At 40.2% G+C, this 17,920-nt stretch overlaps 4 protein-coding genes and 1 pseudogene across 4 annotated transcripts; all 5 read left to right on the top strand.

Moving 5' to 3' along the window:
* The first annotated feature begins 4,353 nt into the window (after nucleotides 1-4,353).
* Nucleotides 4,354-4,740, top strand: LOC143500545 (histone H4). Its single transcript, XM_076994697.1, has one exon. The coding sequence runs from the start codon at nucleotides 4,354-4,356 to the stop codon at nucleotides 4,663-4,665; it is 312 nt and encodes a 103-aa protein (XP_076850812.1). The 3' UTR covers nucleotides 4,666-4,740.
* Nucleotides 4,741-5,718: 978 nt separating this feature from the next.
* On the top strand, nucleotides 5,719-6,140 carry LOC143500556 (histone H2B 1/2). The gene has a single exon (XM_076994704.1). The coding sequence runs from the start codon at nucleotides 5,749-5,751 to the stop codon at nucleotides 6,121-6,123; it is 375 nt and encodes a 124-aa protein (XP_076850819.1). The 5' UTR covers nucleotides 5,719-5,748; the 3' UTR covers nucleotides 6,124-6,140.
* A 3,661-nt stretch (nucleotides 6,141-9,801) lies between these two features.
* On the top strand, nucleotides 9,802-10,840 carry LOC143500553 (histone H1 pseudogene; annotated as a pseudogene).
* A 683-nt stretch (nucleotides 10,841-11,523) lies between these two features.
* LOC143500544 (histone H2A-like) lies at nucleotides 11,524-11,970 on the top strand. Its single transcript, XM_076994696.1, has one exon. The coding sequence runs from the start codon at nucleotides 11,524-11,526 to the stop codon at nucleotides 11,908-11,910; it is 387 nt and encodes a 128-aa protein (XP_076850811.1). The 3' UTR covers nucleotides 11,911-11,970.
* A 1,847-nt stretch (nucleotides 11,971-13,817) lies between these two features.
* Nucleotides 13,818-14,239, top strand: LOC143500542 (histone H3). Its single transcript, XM_076994693.1, has one exon. It carries the CDS (start codon nucleotides 13,829-13,831, stop codon nucleotides 14,237-14,239), a length of 411 nt encoding a protein of 136 aa, XP_076850808.1. The 5' UTR covers nucleotides 13,818-13,828.
* The last annotated feature ends 3,681 nt before the right edge of the window (nucleotides 14,240-17,920 follow it).

Below are 17,920 nucleotides of genomic sequence, written 5' to 3'. Positions count from 1 at the left end.
CCGCTGAGGAAGTGAATCGATTCAGTTCGTTCACTCAAATGATTCGTTCATTTCAACGAATTGTTCGCGAACAACACAACACTAGAACAGACACAGTTTCAATCCGGTGTGACTAGTTAAGTGACAGTCGGCCTAGTCTGTGTGTCTGCTGCCTGGCCTCGGCTCTGGTTTGTCAATCCCCATTAACTACTCCTCCTAGGACAGGAGTACTCAACTAAATTTGTCCACGGTCCAATTTTGGCAGATACCTGTGACCTGAGGTCCGGTGCGGCGGGGGTGGCGAACGTAAGTTGTTGAGCGGGGGTGGCAAACGGAACACTCGTGACGGAGTGTTTATTTTTCAATAGCCCTGAAATAAATGCTCCGTTTTTTTTTTTTTGGTCCGTATCCAGTTAATCAAGAATGAGATTGGGTCCGGATCCGGACCGCGGTCCGCCAGTTGAGTACCCCTGCTCTAGGACTTTCTAAAGCCCAGATGCGTGTAGTTCATGAAGGTGAATAGTGTGTATAGTGTGATGTGTATGAAGGTGCACAGTGTGCTGTATGTCTGTGTGCTGTGGGTATGAGAGAGATGTATGTATGTATGTGTCTGTGTGGTGTGTGTGTCTGTGTGGAATGGGTAAGAGACAGATGTATGTGTGTGGGTGTGTGGGGGAAGCTACCTGTTGTGACAGGATTAGAGTGCAATGTGTGTAGAGTCTAGTTGTGTGTTATGGTTCATGGGATTGTATGTGGTGTGTATGTTTATGGCATATATGATGCATATGTTGTGTGTATGAAGGTGTATTGTATGTATGACCACCTCCTTAGCTATGTATCTGTCTGTGTACGTGGCATGGGTATGAGAGAGATGTAGGTACAGTTGTGATCAAATTTATTCAACCCCCAATGCTGCGAAGGGTTTTATGGAATTCAGTGCACATTTGTAATTGTGTTCATAATGAAATCTTACAAGGACTTGTTAAAGAACTAAATGCAACTAAGATAGCATAAATTTTTTTTGTCATAAAGTATTAAATGGCCTTTTTGTGATTTCTTCATTGACACAATTATTCAACCCCTTTACGACTACCACTCCTAAGAACAGAGGTTCATTCCAGTGTTTTCCATCAGGTATTGAAAACATCTGTGGATGTCAACGAGCAGCAATCAAGCATGATAAGCACCAATTAGGCAGATTTAAAAGGACTGTGATACTCAGCTCCTTCTAGACATCTACTGGTGTGTTTCCAAGCATGGTGAAGGCAAGAGAATGGTCCCAGAAGACAAGAGAAGAGGTTATTGCTCTTCACAAGAATGGCAATGGATATAAAAAGATTGCGAAGTTGTTAAATATTCCAAGAGACACTATCGGAAGTATCATTCGCAAGTTCAAGTTAAAGGGCACAGTGGAAACGTTACCTGGTCGTGGCAGAAAGAAGATCCTGACCGCGACTGCTGTGCGCTACCTGAAGCGTAATGTGGAGAAAAATCCCCGCGTGACTGCTAAGGAACTGAAAAAAGACCTGTCAGATGTGGGCACTGAAGTTTCAGCTCAGACAATAAGGCGCGCACTGCATAACGAAGACCTCCATGCCAGAACGCCCAGACGCACCCCCTTGCTGACTCCAAAGAACAAGAAAAGTCGACTGCAGTATGCCAAAAGTCATGTGGACAAGCCACAAAGGTTTTGGAACAGTGTACTGTGGTCAGATGAAACTAAATTAGAACTGTTTGGGACAATGGACCAGCGCTATGTTTGGAGAAGGAAGAACCAGGCTTATGAACAAAAGAACACCTTGCCTACTGTGAAGCATGGCGGGGGGTCAATTATGCTTTGGGGCTGTTTTGCTTCTAATGGTACAGGAAAGCTTCAACGTGTGCAGGGTACCATGAATTCCCTTCAGTACCAGGAGATCTTGGAGGAAAATGTGATGGAGTCAGTCACAAACCTGCGGCTTGGGAGACGTTGGACCTTCCAACAGGACAATGATCCGAAGCACACATCCAAGTCCACTAGAGCATGGTTGAACATGAAAGGCTGGAACATTCTAGAGTGGCCATCGCAATCACCAGACTTAAATCCAATTGAGAACCTCTGGTGGGACCTAAAGAAGGCAGTTGCAGTGCGCAAGCCTAAGAATGTGACTGAACTGGAGGCTTTTGCCCATGAAGAATGGGCTAAGATACCCATAGGTCGCTGCAAGACACTTGTGTCAAGCTATGCTTCACGCTTGAAAGCTGTCATAACTGGAAAAAGATGTTGTACTAAGTACTAAAAAATAATGTCACTAGGGGGTTGAATAAAACTGATAATGATGTGAGCACAGTAAAGACATTTGTGGTTATTCCATCATAAATATTATGTTATGTTTGTCTAATTTATAAGTGCCTCTTTGATATAATTGTAAATAAGATGACTGAAATGATCAAAATCAATGTCAAACTGGCCAAAACACTTTATTTCAGTGGGGGTTGAATAAATTTGATCACAACTGTATGTGTGTGTCTGTGTGGAGTGTGTATGAGAGAGATGTATGTATGTATTGTCTGATTTATGACAAGTTAAACACCGAGGCAAATTGAGAAAAAGCTTAACTCTTATTTTGATAAGTTTACATGAGAGCCCATGGGGCAATTTGTGGCGCATAGGGCCAAACAAATGGTCATAACTTTAAAAAGTAATTATTCAATTGATAGATATTTAGGACTTCCGGAAAGGACAAGTTTCTCTCCTATGTAAAATGTAAATGGAGCTTCTAGGTAAATGCTTAAAGATTTTACAGCAGTTTATCCAGGAGATTTTTGATCATTTTTCACTACAGCACACTAACTGGCAGTTATAATTTTAAATTCTGAAAATTTCGCCATTAATTTCTATGGGGCTTTAAGAATGTTTAAATTCATAAACAATTACAAATGCTGTCAACTCAAAAAAAAAAAACATACCACAAGTCCTACAATAAGAAGAAGTATGAGGCATAACAAAATAAGACTTTTCAAGCCCTCTAATAATAATAATATTTATTATTATAAAATAATTTTCCTGAGCTGTGTTCAGGTTGCCCTGAGGAACAGGTTTCAGACTTCTCATTTTAAAGAAAGAGTGCATATTTCTCCATTTTACAGCAGGACTCCTCTAACGTAGATGTTTGAAACTCTAGTTCCCAGTGCTGAGAATCTACACTATATTGCCAAAAGTATTCGCTCACCTTCCTTGACTCACATATGAGCTTAAGTGACATCTCATTCCTAATCCATAGGGTTCAATTTGACGTTGGTCCACTCTTTGCATCTAGAACAGCTTCATCTCTTCTGGGAAGGCTGTGCACAAAGTTTAGGAGTGTGTTCATGGAGATTTTGATCATTCTTCCAGAAGCGCACTTGTGAGGTCATATACTGATGTTGGAGCAGAAGGCCTGGTCCATCAGATTGCCAGAAACGTGATAGAGAAACGTGATTTGTCACTCCAGAGAACACGCCTCGACTGCTCTAGAGTACAGAGGTGGAGTGCTTTACACCACTGCATCTGATGCTTTGCATTGCACTTGGTGATGTATGGCTTGGATGCAGCTGCTCAGCCATGGAACCCCATTCCATGAAGGTCTCTGCACACTGTTCTTGAGTTAATCTGAAGGCCACATGCATTTTGGATGTCCTCTTTACACAATGTGCTTCAGCATCCGCTGAACCTGCTCCATCAGTTCACCTGGCCTACTACTTAGTGGCTGAGTTGCTGTGGTTCACAAACACTTCAATCTTCTTATAATACAGCTGACAGTTGACTGCAGAATATTTTGGAGCAAGGACATTTCAGGACTGGATTTGTTGCACAGGTGGCATCCTATTACAATTTCATGCTGGATTCATTGAACAACCCATTATTTCACAAATACTTTGTAAAAACAGTCTGCATGCAAAGGTGCTTAATTTTATACCCCTGTGGCCAAGGAAGTGATTGAAATACCTCATCCTGATCATTTGGATGGGTGAGCAAATACTTTTGGCAATATAGTGTACTTCTATGCCAAGTCTTATTCTTGTTATTAGCAGTAGTAGTAACAGTAAGAGTTGTAGGCCGGCTGTTGCTGTCTTTCTTTGCTTTCTCTTTTCCCTTTTATTTGCTGCTTGTTGTGCTTGCCTAAACTATCTCAAATTGTAAAATTGTACTTTTTGTGACTTAGCGTGGAGTCCTTGTTCCAGTTGGTCTAAATGTGGTGCTGGAGGCTTTGGAGGAACGTGGCATTTAGCTCCGCCTCCTCCAGTGCGCCAGTGTCTTCAAAGAGGTCCTGTAGAGAAGTATAACAGAGGCGCGCTGGGTGTTGCAGCTTTATTGTTTCACTTTTCTGTGAGTAGTGAAAGAAACGTTTAGCGATGTCAGGAAGAGGGAAGGGTGGCAAAGGTCTTGGGAAAGGAGGTGCTAAGCGTCATCGCAAGGTTCTCCGTGACAACATCCAGGGCATTACTAAACCCGCTATTCGCCGTCTGGCTCGTCGTGGCGGTGTCAAGCGTATCTCCGGTCTGATTTACGAGGAGACCCGTGGTGTGCTCAAAGTGTTCCTGGAGAACGTTATCAGGGACGCGGTTACCTACACCGAACACGCCAAGAGAAAGACCGTCACCGCTATGGATGTGGTTTATGCTCTGAAACGCCAGGGACGCACTCTGTACGGATTCGGAGGTTAAACGCTCAACTCGACACGAAACCAACGGCTCTTTTAAGAGCCACCCATATACTCATTTAAAGAGCTGTTTCATGCGTTTACTGGTAACCACAAACGTCAATTACTTAAACGCGCACAGAGAACGTTTTGTCCGACTTTGCTTTTTGAATGTACTTTTATTAAAATTATGGAAGGGTCCATACATAATCATTGCAAAGTCCATGTCAAACATTACAATATTAAAACACAGCATACGCTTTATACCATTTCTTTTTTTATAGGCTACATGAACTCTCTGTTACATGAACCCCCAGATAATTTCTACACCATTTATCACACACAATGTCCGACGTTGCCGTGTACTACAACAGTTTTAAAATGCCCGTTGTAGTCTCTGAATCCTAAAACATTTAAATAAATGGACATATTAAATGAATGGAGATGCTTTATGACGAAATAATGCAATGAAACTGCATTATTGAAACTAATGGTAAATAATTTTATGACGTTATGACATTATTTAACATTCTATGTCTGTTCCAATTATTTTAAGTTGTCTTATTTACTTTATTACATTACTCTGTCTATTTTAATAAATTCTCATTTTTATATTATTTTATTGTTTGTTTCCTTTTTTTCTTTAGGTTTTTTAAAATGTTTTTTATTTATTTTGTAAAGCACTTTGAGTTTCATGTATCTATGAAAGATACTATACAAATAAAGATTTTTTTTTTTGTAATGATAATCAAAGTTATGACCTAGCTAGTTTAGAACCACATCCAAAGAATTTTAGTATAATAAAATGATAAGCTAGAAATTCCTTGCGCAAGCAGAACTAAACAGATTTTGAAGCTCTATCATAGTTTTCGTTTGAAAGTTGAAGGCAGAAATGGCTGGGCGGGATTAAGAGGTAAACGCTACGGCACAGTGGGGTGGCGGAGCCACGATAGGAGGTCCTGTCAGAGGAGGGCTTGTTTTTGACCAATGATGCTTAGTCATGAGCGTGGAGGGAGGGCGTGACCTAATTAGAATACCAAACTCTTAATGTAGGAGGTGCTGGAGAGTTGTTGTTAATTCAACGGTGTTTCACTCATCACCGAGCATCATGCCTGAGCCAGCAAAGTCCGCCCCGAAGAAGGGATCTAAGAAAGCCGTGACCAAGACGGCCAGTAAAGGAGGCAAGAAGCGCAGAAAGACCAGGAAGGAGAGCTACGCTATCTACGTGTACAAAGTCCTGAAGCAGGTCCACCCCGACACCGGTATCTCTTCCAAGGCGATGGGAATCATGAATTCTTTCGTCAATGACATTTTCGAGCGCATCGCTGGTGAGGCTTCTCGTCTCGCCCACTACAACAAGCGCTCTACCATCACCTCCAGGGAGATCCAGACCGCCGTGCGCCTGCTGCTTCCCGGTGAACTGGCCAAACACGCCGTGTCTGAAGGCACAAAGGCCGTCACCAAGTACACCAGCTCCAAGTAAATGGCCAAATAGTGCGACTTAACCAACCCAAAGGCTCTTTTAAGAGCCACCCACATTTTCACCCAAAGAGTTTTTCCCTTAGGAATGTGTTTGCACAATAATTAGATTAAAGCTATTTCTGTCCTGTTAGTTTTCCCACGTGCTGTGCTTTGTTGGGCAGCCTAGAATGTATTTTATGTTGTGTTCTATAATGTATATGATCTGTACAACTTTGTATCCACTGCTGTACGTTTTCTTAGCATCTCAGCTTGTGTGTGTGCGCGTGTTACATTTACATTTATGGCATTTAGCAGACGCTCTTATCCAGAGCGACTTACAAAAGTGCTACGTAGTTGCTTGGAATCTCCAAGAATAGATAGTCCTGAACACAAGGTACTCTAAGCTGGAAAAACCACTAGATGAAAGTCAAATGATACCTAACAATTATACCTGAACATACTAGTGCTGTCAATTCCAGGTGCCGCGATTAAAAGTCCTCACCAGGATTTTGCTCTGGCTTCCTGGATTGTATTGATTCCACTAATTTTACCTGGATTGCTAATTAGAAAATCTAGCAAGCTTGAGCAAAATCCTGGTCAGGACTTTTAATCGCGGCACCTGGAATTGACAGCACTAGAACATACACATCACCTGAGGAAAAAGACAGTAAACAATACCTGTAACAAACACCTGAGGAAAGAGACATGAAAGCACAATAGACGAAGCATAATTATGCAAAGTGCACTTGAAAGAGGTGGGTCTTCAGTCGGCGTCTGAAGACAGCAAGTGACTCCGATGTTCGGACACACAAGGGAAGTTCATTCCACCACCTTGGAGCCAGGACAGAGAAAAGTCTGGATGCTTGTCTCCCATGTGTCCTGGATGATGGAGGGTCAAGACACCTGCATGTTGACGTGTGAGAAAGGAGAATATAATATACTGTATGGAGAGACCGGGTATTGTTGTAACATGGGGAGAGTTGTAACACCATCAATTCCACCGATCATGGATCAGATATGAGTCATATGATCATTTCGGTATTTACCCAATTACTCCCTGATCACACATGGTGAATATCAAGGATGGAAACAGACACATGCAGATTCCATAGAGAAAAAAATGAGGTGAAAGAGTAAAGAGTTTTTAGTTTAGTACTTAAGGTTTATCTGCAATAGTATAAGAATTATATTACATTGAACTATTACATTAATTGTAGTAGGTAAATTGTGATGCATTTTGCCCTGTTAAGTTCAAATCACCTTGCTAAAACAGCTAGCTAAACAATGGCTGACAGGGGTGGGGTGGGTTGTAACAGCTTTTAAAAGTGTTACAACCATCACCTTACATACACCTTACACCTTACTAACTAAGAAAACATTATTGAATTTAATTATTTTACAGAATGCCTAGGCAGTGTAAAAGAAAGACTGACATGAAAGACAAATGTTTTTTCTTAAAGCATCTGATGAGGTCACAAAGAAGGGCAAGTCAGTCAGATCAGTTGCGAAGGCACATGGTATCTGCCATATAACACACACACACATTGACATTGTTTATTTGACATTCATGTTCTTTACACAGGTATATACATATTTTTGAATAAGTTTGTTCTAGTACACTAATTTACACACACTCAAACAAAACAGAAAGTGGATATGAGTTATGGTCAGTCACAGAGAGAGAGACATTGTTCTAGATTGTTGTTTCATTATTTTATTTCAAAAACCTCTTTTTGAAGCATATTGCATGGTGTGGCCTCTGTTGTTGCTTCTTTTGTCTATTGTGATATTTGAATTGAGTTTTGAATTGGTGCCATTTGTAGTAAACAAATGTGTGTACTTTGTATAAAAGTTTGAGAAGTCTAGCTCAAGAATTCAGTGAGATAAAGGTTCAGAAGCAAAAAGTGTTACAACCAAACCCAGTCTTCCCCTATTATATATAATTATAATAATTAATATTCTTTGCCCACATATGTCCACATTCTGGGAGTGGTAATACAGAATTGTAAACAGGTTTGCAATAATATTACCCAATATAATTGGCAAGGAACAGACGTGTGCAATTAGGGGTCATCATATGAGGGATAACTTGTGTACATTAAAGCATCTGTTGTGTGAAGGAGAAGAGAAAAACTACTTTATTGTGGGCTTGGACCAGACGAAAGGTTTTGGTCTTGTGCAAAAGGAACATATATGAAAGGTTATGGAGTAATTTAGAGTACCAGAAGCACTGGTTAATGATAAAAATGTTATGCCAAATCAAAGGTACAGGTTAATGTTAATGGTGTTTTGACTGAAGCCTTTGAAATGCATATGGAATTATTTGTAATTTACATCTAGTAAATTTTAGGAAATATATGTATTTATAATAATACATACTATAAATATGAATAGCACTTTTCAAACACAACAGCAATTGTAAGAACACTACAAAATACAAAAGGAAACATACAGACAAATACAGTCTGTCATTTAGGCTTCTGATAAATTTAAGGATTTTGCACCATCATAAAAAACCAGTTGGGAGAAAACAGTTCAGAGAGTCCTTGGAGTAGAAACACGCCTACTTGTCTGACATACATAGACGTATGGCACTGGAAATGCTACTGGGATTTTAAAGAACTGGTAGGCTGGAAAGAGAATAAACTGACTAGAGTTTAGAGTTTATTTCGGATTTTAGAGAAACATGTACATATACGTATAAACATATATATATATATATATATATATATATATATATATATATATATATATATATAAACACATATGTACACATACATTTACATAAAAAAGAAAGAAAACGAAAGTAAAATAATAATATTTAATAAATAATAATGGTTATAATGGTGAAAATAATGATAACCGAAAAATGTACAGTTTGAAGCATTAAATTATATTGACTACCCTTTTTAATCAAATATATATATTTCCAATTATGTTATTAATAATAAACTTTGCTCATCTACAGAACAATCATACATTACTATTAAAAATCAATATCAAGTTATACATATATAAAATTATTTATCTTTATTATAAGTATCTATTACCTTATTTTTAAGCATGTTTTTCAAATTTGACAAGTGAACTGCAGATTTTTATGTCCTTGTCACAACTGTTCCACAAGTTTACACCTTTGACAGATAAACATTTACTTTTCCATTAGTTCTTACTCTTATTTTTTTAAACATACCTGTTCATAAGTTTAATTTTTCCTGATTCTTGAGACCACCACTATTATCTCATAGTATTTGTACATATGGCCACGGCCTCCTGCACCCCATGCTTGTGTTTTAGTCACACCTACACAAGGGATTTTTTAACTAATAAACACACCATTGCCACGTTCAAAACACCTCCATGCCTTTACTCAGACTCTCCTTCATAGCACACACTATGAGCTGTTAGACCTACTCCTTCATTTCTGTCAATTTCACCCCACACATCACACAAAACACAGCATGTCTTCTTAGGTGCGACAGTCGCAGGTTGCGTTTTTGTGGCAGTTGTGAAAAACGACCCGAAACTGCATGGGCTTCCCTGGCACGCAAATAAACGAGAGAGCCTTCTCTTGCCATTCGCGTTTTTTGATGCACTGCAAATAGTGTTTGGATGCATATTTAGGTCGAGATTTGTCGTGAGAAAACACAAGTACCATCTACTCACGGAAGCACAGGCACGCAGTGTCGGGCGAGTTGAGTCTACACCGTCCTCATGTGTATTTTAAGACCACAGTCCGTCGCGAGGAGGGAGGTTCACATTCACAGATCAGTTCGTTCAGTGTTTGTTTCTCTTAGAAAATTCAAGGATGGCAGAAGTGGCTCCAGTCTCAACCGCTGCCGCGCCGGCTAAAGCGCCCAAGAAGAAAGCTGCTGCTAGACCCAAGAAAGCGGGACCCAGCGTCGGTGAGCTTATCGTTAAAGCTGTTTCTGCTTCCAAAGAACGGAGCGGCGTGTCTCTCGCCGCGCTGAAGAAAGCTTTGGCTGCTGGCGGTTACGACGTGGAGAAGAACAACTCTCGCGTCAAGCTCGCCATCAAGAGCCTAGTGACGAAAGGGACTTTGGTGCAGACCAAAGGCACCGGAGCGTCTGGCTCGTTTAAGATCAACAAGCAAGCGGAAACTAAGAAGAAGCCCGCCAAGAAAGCCGCGCCTAAGGCGAAAAAGTCCCCCGTTAAGAAGCCTGCCGCGGCTAAAAAGCCCAAGAAGGTCGCGGCAAAGAAGCCCGCCGCCGCTGCAAAGAAGTCGCCCAAGAAGGCGAAGAAGCCCGCTGCCGCCAAAGCTACCAAGAGTCCCAAGAAAGCGAAGAAGCCGGCCGCTCCGAAGAAAGCAGCCAAGAGCCCCAAGAAGGCAAAGGTTGCGAAGCCCAAGACCGCCAAGCCAAAAGCAGCAAAGGCGAAAAAAGCAGCCCCCAAGAAGAAGTAAACGTGCATGTTTTCATGTCTTGGTCTCCCCAAAAGGCTCTTTTAAGAGCCACCCACCTTTTTTTCTAAAGAGCGCTTTTCTTTAAACTAAATATTTTGTGTCGTTGGTGGATTTTAAGGTGCAGTTTCATCCATTGCTCTACATTAAGTGCGTGGACATTGGGAAGAAAAATGACAACCTAAAACATTCATCCCGTCCTAAATACAGAAATACTGTGTAGAATAAGATTCTATTTTATATACGTATGTTTTATTTGCCCAAGTGTACTTTATTAAAATGGAGAATGAAAAGTCAATACACAAGCATTTCAAGCAATCCATACTCATAACATTACAATATCAATATGACGGTAAAACAACATATATATAACTTTATATATCTATTAGGGTCCAACGAAAATCAGTTTTTCTTACTGTATCCATAGTAAACATGTTGCATTTCATTATTCACAGAAATATTGTATATAATAAGATTTTATTGTATGCTATGAATACATTAGTCTGCCCATCTCTCCTCTCCTTGTCATACATGTACGTAGCTTGAATAACTTGAGTACATTTCTACATTAAATTGAAGTGCATACATATAGAAAAACGTTATTACGAGAGGGAGTTTTGTAGAGTAAACGCGCGTAAAACATTTTGCATCTCATTCAACATATGGACATGTACACAGTAATATTCTATTGTATGATATTTTTTAATTTGCCAATCTCTCCTGTCCTTGTCATACATATGCGTGTACCCTGAATAGCTTAGAAGATTTCTAAAACTTGATTCAATATTGAAATGCATATACGAAGGACAAGAAAAGACGTGCCACATGGAGTGTTGCAGGGTAAAGAGATGGAGGCTGGCTTTGGATGTCGACCGCTTCGGGTTGGTTATTCGTCATGCCTTTTTTAAGCCAATAGGAGAGCAGCTTATTTAGCTATATCTCCAGCGCTCTTAGAGCAGGCGTGATTATTTCATCTTTGCTTACAGCGCTGTGGTTGACATTATGAGTGGCAGAGGCAAGACCGGTGGTAAGGCTAGGGCCAAGGCCAAGACTCGTTCGTCTCGCGCCGGACTACAGTTTCCTGTGGGCCGTGTACACAGGCTTTTGCGCAAGGGTAACTACGCCGAGCGCGTCGGTGCCGGTGCTCCCGTCTACTTGGCTGCCGTGTTGGAGTATCTAACTGCTGAGATTCTCGAGTTGGCAGGCAACGCCGCCCGCGACAACAAGAAGACTCGTATCATTCCTCGTCACCTGCAGCTCGCCGTGCGTAACGACGAGGAGTTGAACAAGCTGTTGGGAGGAGTGACCATCGCTCAGGGTGGCGTGCTGCCCAACATTCAGGCTGTTTTGCTGCCCAAAAAGACCGAGAAGACCGTTAAATCCAAGTAAATTTCCCTTCTGTTTTCAGAATCCAACGGCTCTTTTAAGAGCCACCCACATCGACTTATGAAGTGCAACTTTTCATTCATGCAGATTTTAGTATGTGCTCTTGTGTCATTATTGGATGCTGCTGTTTCACGTCTAAGCATTCGCACACTTCGTTTAAATGCGCACAATCACTCAGTAATGTTGCATATGCACATATGAATTTATACGTGTGCATAAAGACAGACATGATGTTGCTCCTATGAACAGAATATAGGACAGTAAGCATAAGCTGCTGGCAACTAATGAAAGCCAGCAGTGTTGGCAGGTGAGAAATGTAGGATTATATGGTACCAGAGACATAAAATAACAGTGTTATGTGCAGAGTCTGTTTTTAACACTAGAGCTCCTGAGAATTCAGGATTCTGAGGACATCACCCCTCCTTCTTCTCCTTCTTGCCAGCAATTAGCAAAGCCAAACATCACCCTTTATTATGTTAATTCACAGAGCAAGACTGAGGCAGCAGCCTCACCCAGAAAGTCTCTGATCACAGAGATCACAGATCACAAATAAGCAGAAACACAAATGCTTCTATCAAATGCTTCTAACACAAATATAGATAGATAGATAGTATAAGAAATGTACAAAGAGTAAGATTCAAGCCTGCTGTTTAGATCACAAACAAGCAGAAACACAAATGCTTCTATCAAATGCTTCTAACACAAAGATAGATAGATAGATAGATAGATAGATAGATAGATAGATAGATAGATAGATAGATAGATAGTATGAGAAATGTACAAAGAGCAAGATTCAAGCCTGCTGTTTAGATCAAACAAGCAGAAACACAAATGCTTCTATCAAATGCTTCTAACACAAATATAGATAGATAGATAGTATAAGAAATGTACAAAGAGCAAGATTCAAGCCTGCTGTTTAGATCACAAACAAGCAGAAACACAAATGCTTCTATCAAATGCTTCTAACTATCTATCTATCTAGATAGATAGATAGATAGATAGATAGAGAGCACATGAATTTGTTTTCCTGTCTTTTCCTCTCCTTTTCCAGCCTGCTGTTTAGATCACAACATTTATCAGTGATGCAGTGATGCAACGCGACCATGCTAATTTTCGCTAGCAATGATATGGGATTTCCTATATAACATTAGCATCAAGCTAACTGCGCCATATAATTTCTTAGCTTTTCAAACGCGAATTCAAACGCGGAAACAGAAAGTGTTTGATTACAACAAATATTATATAGTATAGTATATGAAATATACAAAGAGCAAGATTCAAACATTTTTATTTATTTTTATTGTTTGACGGGACTCATTAGAGAAACTGTCGTCTCTACGTGCGATTGAATTGTAACTTTTGAAACACGAGTCTACAAATTTTCTGCCGTTTGTTGTAGTATCGGTAACATACAGTCTGCTTGTAACTTCAACTTTTTTGTGAAGTATCACGTTTGGTGTTTTGGTCATATGAGCTTGGGGGTGAGCCAGCTTGTGCTTTGGCAGGCGTATGAGCTGGGGGTGAGCCGCTTACATCGCATTACCAAGACAATGGGCGTTAATCCCTTCACAGCAGGGGAGTGGGCTACATGGACCCTACCAAGCCCTGTGAAATTTTTCGCTTCTCTAGGAGCTCTAGCAGATTGTATGCGAATTAAGGAGACTGATTATGGTACATTATGGGCAGAAAAATCCAAACAAAGTCTTGCCGTGAACCCGCCTGAAAAGTAGGCGTTTTTTTTATGTGTGCGCTCTACGGGCCAATTGTCGAGCGGTGACGCACACTTGATTGTCCAATGGATGGTCTTCGTGTTGAAGACGCCCAATGAGCGCTGGTCGTCGTTAGGGCTTAAAAAGGACGTCGCCTTACTAGGTTCCTATTCTCGTTCCTCCTTGTTGGTGAACAGTCGACTTCTGTCACTATGGCACGAACCAAGCAGACCGCCCGTAAATCCACCGGTGGCAAAGCCCCGAGGAAGCAGCTCGCCACTAAGGCTGCTCGCAAGAGCGCGCCGGCCACTGGCGGCGTGAAGAAGCCTCATCGTTACAGGCCCGGTACTGTCGCTCTGAGGGAGATTCGTCGTTATCAGAAATCTACTGAGCTGCTGATCCGTAAGCTGCCTTTCCAGCGCCTGGTGAGAGAAATCGCTCAGGACTTCAAGACCGATCTCCGCTTCCAGAGCTCCGCTGTCATGGCCTTGCAGGAGGCTAGTGAGGCATACCTGGTTGGTCTGTTCGAGGACACTAACTTGTGCGCCATCCACGCCAAGAGAGTCACCATCATGCCCAAAGACATCCAGCTGGCCCGTCGCATTCGCGGAGAGCGTGCTTAAACTGAGCTCGGAGTAAAAGCCCCAAAAACACAAAGGCTCTTTTAAGAGCCACCTAATTGTTTCACTGCAAAACGAGCAAGTTCACTCAGCAGAGGAATGATTCTCTGAAGCTAAATAAGATTTAAACCAGGAAATTGCTGTTTTCACATCTAGTATGAATGAATTATTTTGATCAGCATTGCTGTTGAGGCCTAAACCCTGACTGAAAGATTTCCTTTAACTTGTTCTGAATCAGGTATTCATGAGCTTAGTTGTTAAGCTAAAACTTTCTCAGATCTTTGAAATAAATGGCCTGTCAAGTTTAGTCGTTTTGATAAGTGGTAGGATTACTGCTCATTTGAATGACTTGGATACATAGCAAATGTTCAGGGAAGAGTTTTTTATTTATTTAGTAAAGGATCAATTGCTATAGGGAGAATTATTTTTGAGAAAGTGTGTAGGCAACAAATCTGGTAAGCAGGATGAGATGAGCCCTTCAATTTAAAATGATGTGTCCTTTGTGTCATTTCCAACATACAGTAGATTCACCATAGACACCAGTGATCGAATCCTGATACGCAACAAAATTCGCATGAAGCAACTGTACAGGGAAGCCTTGGTTCAATACAATCTATATAATGCACAATACATAATTATTATTTTTTGCAAAACAAGAGTTTTGTTTTTACAGTGAACAGCATTTGCTTTTGTGGACAATAAATATTGTGTTTATAGAGGTTTTGTGAATTGGGTTTTGATAAAGAAGGAAGATGACAAAAAACGAAGAACACAATTAATAACATTCCTAACCATTCATAAATGACCCATTGAATCAGAGATGTCAGGAGCAATAGTTGGTTTTACAGAACCACTGTAGAAAGAATAAGAATGAAATGAAAATTGAAGAATGAAAATTATTTTGTAATATTATCACTGTTAGTATGTTTTGTTTGTGTCCATGTCAGCAAATGTGTACATGAAATCTGAGAAACCAAGATATGACAGAAAACAAATTATGAAAAGTTATCCACAAGATAGCAGACAGCTGAACTCTTACAATAACAGTAAATCCATTAGAATAATACTGGGAGGCCTTCTCATTTGTTTACCCCTCACCTTCTGTATTGTGTTCTGTACTTTGAATTGATGTTGTGTTTGAAAACTGCTAACATTATTGCCTTATTATTCTTCATTCTATGTAAAAAAAAAATCTAAAGAACATTTTGAAGTTCTATTTAAAAAATAAGGAGTAAAGGATTTTATATGCTGTGATTCTATAAGTTATGGAGGGCTGTACAAAGAATTTACAACTAATGAAATGTAACAAATGGAAATCATGTCAATGTGGGCAATGGACATTACAACATAATAGTGTGCAAGATGATTTGATGTGCTTGTAGGCTAGAGCAGAGCCTATAGTCAAATATATATTATATATGTCACATAGCCTAAGCATATTAACACAAGGCTAATGGGGGTGTGTTCAGCATGTACCCACCTTTAAAGTACCCAGGAAGGAGAAGATGGAAATATTCATTGTACATGGACCATAAGATTTAAATACCTTTCAGTGAAAAGTGTGGGTGGCTCTTAAAAGAGCCTTTGGGTTGGTTAAGTTGCACTATTCGGCCATTTACTTGTTTTATTCAGGAGTGTTTGTGTAAATTAGTGTACTAGAACAAACTTATTTAACAATATGTATGCTTAATGAACATTCTAATACAATGTACCTGTGTAAAGAATAATAATAAGCAATGTCAATGTGTGTGTGTGTATGTGTATGTGTGTGTGTTTGTGTGTGTGTGTTTTTGTCTGTGTGTTTTTGTGTGTGTATAAGTGTATGAGATTGTTGTGTGTGTTTGGTATCATAGTTTGAACATGGAAATTTTCACATTTTTATGAAAAACGATCCTAATTGAACCATTACCTGTTACAACTAAGGAACACCATTGCACTAAATATTGATAGAATAATTAGTAATGTAGTTAGTAATTAAATATTCACACTGTTTGTTAGGATTTTTTTGGTTTCAGACATCTTTTGAACAATTAAACATGCACCAGGGTTAAAGTGACCCTAAACAGTACGGCTGTTTTACAAGGATGCACATAATAGGAGGGTTAAGCTAGAGTTCTCAAACTTTTATACAAAGTACACACATGTGTTTACTACAAATGGCACCAAATGGCAACTCAATTCAAATAGCACTGGCCTCGTGAGTTGAATACATTGTGTTCCTTTGTTACAATCTACCCCACTACCAGGGTAGGTTACAACACATGCTGGGGTAAATTGTAACAATTAGACAAAACAAGCAACAACAGAGGCCACACCATGCAATATGCTTTAAAAAGAGGTTTTTGAAATAAAATAAAGAAAGAACAATCCAGAACAATGTCTCTCTCTCTCTCTCTCTCTCTCTCTCTGTGACTGACCATAACTCATATCCACTTGGTTTTATTCAAGTGTGTGTGTAAATTTGTGTAATAGAACAAACTTATTTAACAATATAGGTTCATTATACTTAATGAACACCAGGGCCGGCGCCACGGGGGGGCGAATGGGGGCGTCGCCCCCTCAGGCGAGGTGTCCCGCCCCCTCAATGTAAAAAATAAGACCCATTTATTTTACAACAATCGCTACATGGTGCCCCCTCGGCCGCTCGACAATCGTTACATGCTTGTTAACTTACGTTCGCCCCCCCCGAAATTTTCTGACGCCCCCTCACTGTATATGTTCTGGCGCCGGCCCTGATGAACACTCTAATACATTGTACCTGTGTAAAGAACATGGAGGTCAAATAATAAGCAATGTCAATGTGTGTGTGTGTGTGTGTGTGTTATATCACAGATACTATGTGCCTTCACAACTGATCTGACTGACTTGCCCTTCTTTATTACCTCGAAATCAGTTTTTTCTAAATGGAATCTGCATGTGCCTGTTTCCATCCTTGATATTCACCATATGGGATCAGGGAGGAATTGGGTAAATACTGGAATGATCATATGATTCATATCTGATCCATGATCGGTGGAATTCATGGTGTTACAACTCTCCACCTGTAGTATATTAAATATACTCTCGCACTATTTCTCACACGTCAACATACAGGTGTATTTGAACACACACGCACATATACTCAAGCTGAGATACTGTAAAAGAAAACATAGTCATGGCCTGGTGGTAGGGAACTGGTCTTGTGACTGGAGGGTCGTGGGTTCGATTCCCAGACCTGAGGCCATGACTGAGGTGCCCTTGAGCAAGGCACCTAACCCCAACTGCTCCCCGGGCACTGGGCTAGGGCTGCCCACCGCTCTGGGCACGTGTGATCCACAGCCCCCTAATAATCACTAGTGTGTGTGTGTTCTAACTGCACAGATGGACACATTTAACTCCCGCCCCAGCCATTTCTACCTTCAACCTCCTCTTTAGTTCTGCTTGCACAAGGAATATCTTATCATTTTATTATACTAAAATACTTTGGATGAGGTTCAAACTAGCTAGGTCATTACTTTGATTATCATTACAAACGTAATAATAATCTTTATTTGAATAGCACCTTTCATTTATACTCAAAGTGCTTTACAGAATAAATAAATAAAACCATTAAAAGAACCTAAAAAAAGGAAACATACATAATAAAATAAAATAATAAAATGACAATTTATTAAAATAGACAAAGTAATGTAATAAAGTAAATAA

Source organism: Brachyhypopomus gauderio, unplaced genomic scaffold (genome assembly GCF_052324685.1).
Source record: "Brachyhypopomus gauderio isolate BG-103 unplaced genomic scaffold, BGAUD_0.2 sc156, whole genome shotgun sequence".
Lineage (NCBI taxonomy): Eukaryota > Metazoa > Chordata > Actinopteri > Gymnotiformes > Hypopomidae > Brachyhypopomus > Brachyhypopomus gauderio.
The sequence above is the reverse complement of the archived record's forward strand: the minus strand, read 5'-3'. Positions and strand labels throughout refer to the sequence as shown.

What these genes read in the sequence shown, in the direction of transcription:
- LOC143500545 (XM_076994697.1), top strand. Translation starts at nt 4,354, where the DNA reads ATGTCAGGAAGAGGGAAGGGTGGCAAAGGTCTTGGGAAAGGAGGTGCT.
- LOC143500556 (XM_076994704.1), top strand. Translation starts at nt 5,749, where the DNA reads ATGCCTGAGCCAGCAAAGTCCGCCCCGAAGAAGGGATCTAAGAAAGCC.
- LOC143500544 (XM_076994696.1), top strand. Translation starts at nt 11,524, where the DNA reads ATGAGTGGCAGAGGCAAGACCGGTGGTAAGGCTAGGGCCAAGGCCAAG.
- LOC143500542 (XM_076994693.1), top strand. Translation starts at nt 13,829, where the DNA reads ATGGCACGAACCAAGCAGACCGCCCGTAAATCCACCGGTGGCAAAGCC.